Source organism: Perna viridis, chromosome 4, assembly GCF_037379345.1.
Source record: "Perna viridis isolate PV_CMFRI_1.1 ecotype Kerala chromosome 4, ASM3737934v1, whole genome shotgun sequence".
In the NCBI taxonomy this organism is placed as follows: domain Eukaryota; kingdom Metazoa; phylum Mollusca; class Bivalvia; order Mytilida; family Mytilidae; genus Perna; species Perna viridis.
Window position 1 is genome coordinate 8343381 of NC_142448.1, and position 10442 is coordinate 8353822.

General features: G+C 33.2%; 1 protein-coding gene and 1 long non-coding RNA gene across 4 annotated transcripts; one reads left to right on the forward strand and one right to left on the reverse strand.

Annotated features, from left to right (window-relative positions):
• Nucleotides 1–251: 251 nt before the first annotated feature.
• On the forward strand, nt 252–9920 carry LOC148618731 (perlucin-like). 2 transcript variants are annotated; one of them, XM_088577914.1, is made up of 5 exons: nt 252–279; nt 6283–6383; nt 7812–7911; nt 8846–9056; nt 9843–9920. In XM_088577914.1, exons 1-5 carry the CDS (start codon nt 267–269, stop codon nt 9874–9876), a joined length of 459 nt encoding a protein of 152 aa, XP_088434040.1. In that variant the 5' UTR covers nt 252–266; the 3' UTR covers nt 9877–9920. The 2 variants fall into 2 exon arrangements, with proteins under 2 accessions (XP_088434040.1, XP_088434039.1); XM_088577913.1 differs by lacking the exon at nt 252–279 and adding an exon at nt 4846–4977.
• On the reverse strand, nt 1966–4895 carry LOC148618732 (uncharacterized). Of its 2 annotated transcripts, none has more exons than XR_015921425.1 (3): nt 4810–4895; nt 3515–3588; nt 1966–2489 (listed from the first exon to the last, which is right to left on the reverse strand). It is a non-coding gene; the product is annotated as an uncharacterized LOC148618732 (long non-coding RNA). The 2 variants fall into 2 exon arrangements; XR_015921426.1 differs by lacking the exon at nt 4810–4895 and adding an exon at nt 4695–4787.
• Nucleotides 9921–10442: the final 522 nt, after the last annotated feature.

Consider the following 10442-nt stretch of genomic DNA (forward strand, 5'->3'; position numbering starts at 1 on the left):
CGTTTGTGTGTATCATTAAGTTGTTTTACTCCCCGCGCCGTGTGTCATCCTTTCGGTATTTCGGTGTGGAAACTTTTTATTACAAATAAATTCTCACGTTTGACACACGAGAATTTAAAAAGAACAATGACCCAGATAAGAAACCAAAATCACTAGAAGTTATATCAATCTTGACAAGAGATAATCGCGTCAATTCTGATGTTGTCAATATAATTGAGGTTGAGGACTTGTTCACTGAATTTTGTCATATTCATTTCTTATATTAGATGTCTAGCTACAGTAATGATGAAACAATATGCGAGAAAAAGAATAGAATTCAAGTCACGAACCAGATAGGTATAGTACATTTTAGATATAAAAATACCAAGATCAAATATGTCTAAATGTTTGACAAATTAAAGAGTAATCAAGGGAACCAAGTTATAGCGGTAATCAAAACAATGTAATCCAGGGACAAAGACCAGACATGGAAAACAGACATATACAACAAAGAACATAAAGTAACTAAAATCATACATACAAAGTAACAAAAGCAAATGAGCAACTCGGACTCCACTAAAAACTGGGAGCATGGACCAGGTGCACCGTAAGGGTAAGCGTCCTCTGCTTTTCTAGAAACACCCGCCGAGTTGCTCATAAAAAGTCAAGTCCGGGGTAGACAAACGAGGAAAGGAAAACTATGACCCGTTAAATAAATCAGTTTTCATCGTGCAGATGGAAACACCATAACGATCCACGAGTTCATGATGACGACCATATAACTTCTGAAGTGATGACTTCAATCTTGTAGCAACATAACCCTGTTCCAGAAGCCCAATTTGTTAGAGTTCTAGCACGATACAAAAAGTCTGCGTAGTTTCGGCAAGCTCTGGCATAACGTATAAGTTGTGATATGAACACTCCGTAAGCAGGTGCCGAAGGGATGTTGCCACAGATGAAAGGAAAGTTGATAATTCTGAATGAAAAGTCATCACGTTTGTCGTAAAGTTTGGTCAATAGTTTTCCTTTACCATCGATTCTGTAGTGTAGGTCAAGATATGAGGCTGACTTCCCAGTGTCTGTAGAATTCTTTATCTGAAGTTCTTTTGGGTAGGTGCGATGTATCAAATTCCCGAAATTAGGATTGTTTAAAGATAATAAGTCATCTATATAGCGGAAACTGAGATTGAAAGATCTAGCCAAACGACATTCTTTCTTTCTGATCAGATCAGCTATAAAGTCAGCCTCATAAGAGTGAAGAAATAGGTCAGCAAGTAAAGGAGCACAATTTGTTCTCATTGGAATGCCGACCGTTTGCTGATAAAACGTATATTTGGAAGATGATTTGGAATTATTTCTTACAAAATATGAGGAATCTCTACCAAGAACTATATATTTGTATCTAGGTGTACCGTCTTTTTTTGGAAAAACAACGATGTACAATGTTTCTAAATCGGGATTTTAACTGAGTATGGGGAATAGAAGTATACATTGTTGAAAAATTATAGGTTTTAATGCTATTATATTTAGATAATAGTCTTGAACTAATTGTTTCCAAAAGATCTTTCGAATTTTTCAGGATCCACTTTGAATTAATACCACTACGGGAGTAACAAGTGTTGTGGTAGGACTGCAGACCCTCTTTGACAGTGATGAGTATAGAAGTTAAAAGTTTTGAAAGAGGTTTGGTGGTACATTTTGCAGATTCAGCTACGAAATGTTGTTTGTATGGATTTTTGTTAACACTGATAACATTCTGGAGAAGTTAACGAATAAAATTGAAGAACACTGTCTTTGTTCACACCAGACATATTAACTTGAAAACTCTTCTACCAATTGTGATAAAATTTGAATTTATTCCCTATTTATTGATATAGGTAGATATTTAGTGACAGACAATTATGGATATCTATCAACATGCGCATAACTCAATTAATGATATCAATAAATGGCTGAGTTTTGTAGCCAATAAAAACACATTCAACAAATGTATGTTTAAATTTGCTCTGTTGGCAATACCAGTCTCCGTCCATACTTGCCTCTCGGGCAACACCAGTCTGTGTCTACACTTGTTTGTTATCATAAATGTCTAACAAGCACATACGAGAATGATTTTTATTTTACAACTGCAAATAATGAAGAATAAATTCCACAGTGGCTTGCCACAACCATAACACAAGTAATATACATGTTCATATTACAATGCTTCTTTCTTAAAGGTGCATTTACATGGATGTGTTGAACTTGCGATGTCATGTTAATGATTAATCCTTTCACATAATGTATGTTAGCTTGATAAAATTGATTACTTAATTCTGGAGTTTCGCTGGAATCAATGTCGCCTTTTTTGGTCCACATTTGGTTTAAGTCAATCTGAACTTTCCTTTGGAGAAATGTCGCATTGTGGTACAATTTCAAAGAGATCAGTTCTGTTTTACTCAAGTAATCATCCATGCATCAGGAAAACGCCCTGAAATCACAACTCCCCAAAGGGCACATTGTAGTACAAGCTGAAAAAGATGAATTTACTTGTACAATGTACCCGTATTTAGATGTAACTTTTCAGAAATCAGGGTAAGGCTTGTTTTTGGCCCTTTCTTGCCCATTATTCCTTAAGTGTTAACTATCAATATAAGTCTAGCCTTAGTGGCATAGAAATTTGTAGAGCGAAATCCGAGACCATATATCGAGCAACCAACTAATCCTTGTATTACATGTAATTATCACATGAAAATAAGTGTCTAATGACATGAATTGACAAAGGGGACGGCAGTGTCAAATCATTATATGACAGCAATTTGTTTTAAGTCGAATAAAAATACAATAAATCAAATTTTATAGAAATTGGAGTTTTCAAGTTATTATTTGTAGTGTGAGCAAAGACAGGGTTTTTCAATTTTTACCTCGAAAACCATGCATTATATTTGTAGTATATACTATAGCTTTAGATAGAAAACTATGGTAATAATTTTAATAATATGATTCCTATGAAAGGAAAATATAGATATGGATATTACAAAAATGTCCAGGATTTCAGTATAGGCCTCTTTAAAAAAAACAGTTCCACTGGAAGAAATAAAATAGTAACAAGATTTCTAACATTACCAGTTGAGCAATTTAGGCTGTTCAGAGTTCCTTTTTGGAGATACACAAGTCGACATTTTTTTAGGCTGTAGCCCTTTTTGACCCTTTATAACTCGAAAATATTATGGAATACATGTATTTGAAATCTGAATTAAAAATGCAGACAAGAATTTCATAATAAATCCAATCAAAAGATTGAAATCTGACCAAAAACTTTGAAAAGTCCTTTTAACGCCATGTAACTCGAAAACAGTCAAAAACATCAAATGTTAACCAGAATTAAATAAAGAACACAATAAAAATGGAATTATCTAAATCGAAAGAAAAACAAAAATTCTACATGGGTTTTTGATACACACCTATTTTTACCCTTTCTGGCCCTTATTTTAAGGGTATAAATCTGCAGAATGTACCACCAAACCTCTTTCAAAATTTTAACTTCTATACTCACAGCTGTTAAAGCGGGCCCCTAGTCCAACCTCAACACTTGTAACTACCCGTATTGGCGTTAATTCATTGTGGATCCTGAAAAATTCGAAGGATCTTCTGAAAACCCTCAATTCAAGATTATTATGAGAAGATAATAGCATTGAAATCTATTATTATTCTACACTCTCTATTTTTCTACTCCCCATACTCAGTTAAAATCCCGACTTAAAAACATTATACATCGTTTCTAAAAAAGATGGTAAACCTAGATACAAATATATAGTTCTTGGTTTATGAACTCGTGGATCGTTATGGTGTATCCATCTGCGCCATGAAAACTGATTAGTTCAACGTGTCATAGTTTTCCTTTCCTTTTTCGTCTACTTGACTTGACTTGACTTTTTATGAGCAACTCGGCGGGTGTTTCTAGAAAAGCAGAGGACGCTTACCCTACCGGTGCATCTGGTCCATGCTCCCAGTTTTCAGTGGAGTCCGAGTTGCTCATTTACTTTTGTTACTTTGTATGTATGATTTTAGTTACTTTATGTTCTTTGTTTTCCATGTCTGGTCTTTGTCCCTGGATTACATGCTTTTGATTACCGCTATAACTTGGTTCCCTTGATAACTCTTTAATTTGTCAAACATTTAGATTTGATCTTGGTATTTTTATATCTAAAATGTACTATACCTATCTGGTTCGTGACTTGAATTCTATTCTTTTTCTCGCATATAACCTTGGTTCCCTTAATTATTCTTTAATAAGACTGCTAACAGTATAGACTTTAAATGTTAGCACGAAAAAGACAATTAAACCAAGTATAGTCAGCTGATGACAGGGTCACTAATATGCAATTGATTGGTTAACACTGTGTTACGTAAGATATTTGGGGATTTTAGTGGTTTATATCCACAAAGACGTCTGCTAGATGCAACGATGTCCTAGCTTTATAATGAACGAAATGAAGGGTGTAACGAATATACGGGAAGTGCTATCTTTATTGTTATAGTGTTATTTAATAGGCTTAATTTATACTTAAAAATGAGGGTAGCTTATTTTACATTTACCTAAATTGAATCTAATTAGAATTATACATATTCCACACAGTCACTGAATGTAGGTTTTGCATGACCTGTACGTAACATCACATCTACTTGATCCAAAATAGTTGAAGAAAATTGACACATTAATAAAAGATTCTTACTTTTTACAATTTAAACATGATTCCTCCAACCATACGTAAACCTACAAAAGAGTTTATATATAGAAATGAACTAAACATTTAGAAAAAAAAAGCTCATCTTTGAAAATTAGCTTACTCTAATTCATAAAACAGAGATAAACATTACAATCTTTATACAACAGCTGATATGTTAAGTCGGCCATCGAACATTATGAAGAGAATTATGTTAAGTGCAAAATCATATGAGATAAGGACTAAATCATGGTCGGTTTACCGTTCGTAGGACTATTAGCTATTTTTATAGGTATGAGGAGAATTTTACTTGTACTAATTCTGAATTCGATATCATATTTAATATTTACTATTTCATTAAAAGTATTCAGACATTAACCGTTTTACTCGAATTTTACCATATATATGTTTTAGTCCACATATAGCTATTCCATTTTTTTCAGTCATATAGCTGAATCATTTAAACTGTACAGTAGGTATTGTTCCAATGAAAATATAAAGATTCAATACGTTGGATTATAAAACGTGTAAAAAGAAAGAGTAGTAATTTGACTTGTATACAGGGGTAATTTTCATCAGTTGAGCGAGTAAAATGGACATGTTCAGAAGATTTTTTTCCGGATTTCTATTAACAACTAATATTTTTCCACTAATATCAAATAAAAGCTATTTTAAACGAGAATATTGACCTTTAAACTTCTTTTTTCTTTGTACCGCCAGTAATATCGCGTGAACTTCGGCATATTGTCTGCTAGTAATAATCAGAACATTTTGTTTTGTCGATTTTATCTTGTACCACGTTTGGTGCGATTGAAAACATCGTATCTTTCGACCAAATTTGAGTTATTAAATTTCTACTAATTATGCAAACAAGTAATGTATACATTTGCGTTAGTGAATGTTCAATGTTTTATTAATTTTCGCTTTCTCGCATTGTGAAACAGAAGCTATATGTATTTTTTTTGCAAAAATGCAACGATAGTGGAATTGTCCGAAAGGATAAATAATTGTAGAAAAGACATTGCCAGTTTTCAAATCTCATATCAGTAGTATATATGACCCGGTAGACTCATGTAAATTGTAGTTACACTTACCTTAACCATATCAGATAAACAAATCTTAAACATTTGCCAGTTTTCCACTTTCAAATGATTGATTTTATGAACGGTTGCAGTTGGAATGTATCAAAAACATTAATTTTATGTGTTTTCTAAAAGAATATTTCATAATGACAATTTATGCTCATCTAGGAGATGAGAGAGAGATGCAATTACCAGATCAAACAATATTAGTACTAGGGCACAATACCCTTCTCTCTGAAGTGTGACTATGTCTACATATAATAACTAGTGGTTATTACAAAAATCCAAATCTCAGATATATAGCATGAAGATAAATCACTTTCATGGCAGTAATATCAGTAAGATAAATTTTACCTGTTGTAATGGTTTTTAAATATTTTTTTCTTTGTATTAACATTTCATATTGACGTTCTTTTTGTCATACAAAACAAATTGGAAGTTTTGAAGTAAGCACGTGATTTTGATTCATAATGATAATGCATTTTGCTCAATGAAACATTCATTTTATATATAAGTGGAAACATACAGCAGCAATTGTCTCCATGGCTGGAAACAACACCAAAATTCCTGTTATGTATTTATAGAAGATCTATTGCTAGATTTTACAGAGGCAGAGGTATGTGTGCATAATTCCGAGGGTTAAATATCATTTCAGTTATTATTCGAAGGAAGGAGGAAAATCGTGAAACACCTGTTGTTAGTGTCTATTAACATAAAATACTTGGCTATATACAATTTGAACTAAAACAACAATTGATGTTTCAACACACCAAATTGCAAAACTACAATTCGTACATAAACTAATTATCAATTCTTAGTTTTCATATATTTAATATAACTGTCAGAGGAATGTTTTCAACGCCTCCTATGTGTGACCAACTCGTTTGTTTTTAATATTTGAAAAGACTTTGTGTTTTCGATTTTCAGGAAAAACACTTTTTTCGATCTATGTCTGCTTTGAACGGAAAAGTAATTTCTTTATTTTATCATGTTAGATATTTTAAACAATTGGTAAATGATGTTTAATGCGAGTATTTAAAGCAAGTTGTACTCAGGTTCTGACCTCTTTCGACTGGTATTGCCCAAGGAAAATACCAGGTTTGCTAAGTGAACTCATCTATTGAATTAGTAACAATGGAGCTTTATCTATGTGGTCATTTTAAAAGACACCTACATTCAAACAGCTGAAAGCAAGATATTTTTTCCTTCATTGCAGGAGATCTTTACCTGCAGAGTAGGAGAAAAAAAACTTGGTGATCAATTGTCAACTTCAAAAAAAAAGATATATGGGGATGAAAATTGAATAACACTACATTAGTATTGAATGGAAATGGTTTAGTAATGAAATTTTGACAGGAATAATTTTTGTAGGAGAGTTGCAGTTGATTTGTCAAACACTAAACCATATGTAGCACAATACATAAACAGTGTATTAATACTTGTAAATCAAAAACATTTAGTTAACAACCGAATCACTTTCATGTAATATTACTTTATCATAAATAAAGTAAAGTAAATAGTTATCTCCGCCTGAAATTGCAGACCTCATTCAAATTAGTAAATGTAGATGTAGATGTAAACAAAATTCTTTGTTCCGGTCAACATCAAAGATTTGTCTCCTTTTGACAACTGGAGAAACAAACACTAATCACACTGATATTTGTAACAAATGATTACATGTAACATGAACTTATAAAATACTAATAACAAATGGAAACCAGATTTTGTTATTTAAATACTGATTTCACCAGTACACGAGTTTTCTTTTTTTATTTCATCATACAAATGCGGTCACCAACTGAAACCCGTAACAGGTAAAAATCTCCCGTCTCCAACTGTTTAACTGTATGAATGAAAGTATTTATTTAAATGACCATGGAGAATTAACTCCATTGTGACTTATCCAGTAGAGGGATTCACCTTACAAAACTGGTATTTTCCGTGCATTTGTGTCTCAATTTGTGATAAAACTATATCATGTATGTTTGGTCAAGTATAATTGCAATGGCATGCTGCTGAGAAGCCTTGTTTTTTTCTTTCTCAGTCGTTTTGCACCAGATTGCAAGGAAAGCTGGCAGAAGTTGAATCAGCAGATGAAAATGTCTTTCTAAAGAACTACTTAAAGCACAACACAACTGTCAAACGTATGGATGTGGTCGTTATTATCATTTATATCGTTAATTGGCATGAGTATACTAAGTTTTTCTTCAAATGTGATAGCTATTTTTTAGAAGTTTTAAAATATCCGACACAAGTCTTCGGTTGGTTTAAAATTTATTTTCAGAAAAGAAACAAAAATAATTAATTCAGATTATACAGAGCTGTACTGAGTAAGTAGCTGACCACATTGTGCAGGGGATGGTCAAACGTTCAAATATATTATTATTTTATGTTGGTTAGAATGTGCTTCATAAAGGTTTCTGGATTATTCTTCTGGTAGAGCGATACAATTTAATAGAATGAACTATCACTTCCTTTTGCCAATTTATTCTTTTATAACCTTCCAAAATATTTTCACAAAAAGCATTCATGTAAAAAATGAAATAAAATGTTTCAAGCTACCAAACATAAAAAAACCAAAACATCTTTGCTTTAATTCTTCACGCATTTTAACCTGAAAGTGTAATCAAGGGAACCAAGATTCCAGCAGAAATCAGAAGGATGTAATCTAGGGACAAAAACCAGATATGGAAAACAGACACACACAACATAGGATACAGACAAAGTAACAAAAGTAAATGAGCAACTGGGACTCCACTGAAAACAAGGAGAATGGACCAGGTGCACCGGTAGTGTAAGCGTCCTCTGCTTTTCTAGAAACACCCGCAGAGTTGGTCATAAAAAGTCAAGTCAAGAAAAACTATGACGCGTTGAACAAATTAGTATTCATAGTGCAGATGGAATCCATTATGTCCAATTTCATAGTCTATTGCATATTTGTAATCATTCAAAGTTGAAAGACATGTTTCTTAAAAATCTATTTCCAATAATGTTTGACAGCAACCAACAAACTGATGTTTGGCAGTTTTGTCTTAACTTTGATTATGAAATACCTGATTATCATTCATTTCATTCAAGATAACTTTTGGCTTGGAGGAACAGATGCTGTTATTGAGGGTGAATGGATGTGGATGACTACCATGGATCCATTTGAGTTCACTGATTGGTCATCTTATTCCCCGGATAACTACGAAAGCCATCAAGATTGTGTGATGTTCTTTCTTCCTGACCATTACCAGTGGAATGACCATTATTGCGACGTGAAAGCAGGCTTCATTTGTGAATCTGAGTAAGTGTCTTATATACTAGTCCATCACGTAAGATTATTTCCCGTGATCATATCCTAAATCAAACAACCAAATTAATCGGCCTTTATAATGTCTATGTAGAGTATTTTATATAAAGTTTCTGAGATGTAACTTGCCACAAGTGCTTTAATCTCTTTTTTTGTCGACAAATCATTGTTTCGTGGTTGGTTAAAACGGCAAACAAAAACTGAATAAAAATAAGGATGTTGTAGGCTTTGTAGTTACTGAAAGAGTAATCAAGAGAACCAAGGTTATAGCAGTAGTCAAAAGAATGCAATCCAGGGACAACGATCAGACATGGAAAACAGACATACACAACAAAGAACATAAAGTAACTAAAACCATACATACAAAGCAACAAAAGCAAATGAGCAACTCGGACTCCACTAAAAACACCCGCCGAGTTGCTCATAAAAAAGTCAAGTCCGGGGTAGACAAACGAGAAAAGGAAAACTATGACCCGTTGAATAAATCAGTTTTCATGGTGCAGATGGATACACCATAACGATCCACGAGTTTATGATGACGACCATAAAAGAAGGGTTTTGAAAGAGTTTTAGACGCTTCACGACGACGAAGCGTGTGAATAACATTGTCTCCTACAACAAACAAATTGTTTTTACTAGTGTATTTAGATGGGATTGATGGGATTGATAGCTTTTTTGAATTTCAAAGAACTGTGAAAGTGTGCATATTTTCCAGCCGTATGGGACATGATATACAAACAATTATGAATCTAATAAACGTTTTTTTTTGTTTTAATATAGGGCATCAAAGGCAGGACAGGATGTTATTGGATGACATTCTATGTCAAACCATTCTTGATTAAAAGCAAACAATTTGTAGTGAAAGTTTTTTCTTTTGTTTATAGTTTACTTTTTTAGTTTTGAAACAGAGACAATAAGAATGAGATTCATCCTCATGAAGTTTTATGAGTTTTATGATGAAGAAGCATATCAGTTATGCGAAATATTCAATGTAAATTTTACCATCTTCTGGTGATTTTAAACATATTTAGACATTATATATATATATAAACGTCTCAGAATGTGATGACTCTATTCGCTACACTGCTCCATCGGATCAAATTGATTAAAGGAAGAATATATAAACGTATAGAAAGGTATGAAAAATTCCCAACAATGTTAGAACTGTCAAATTTGCGATGCAAATTTCTGGTCGTTCCCTCCTCGGGACTCGAACTTGTACCGCTGTGACATCTATGGCAACACCGCCTGCACAATGTCCAGCGCCCTAGACCACTCGGCCAGCTAGGCTATATAAAAATATAGCTTTCGCTGACCGGGTCATTTCTCCTCGTAGGATTAATCTAGGACTGTAACTTAGTACACGATGTATGGTAGTAC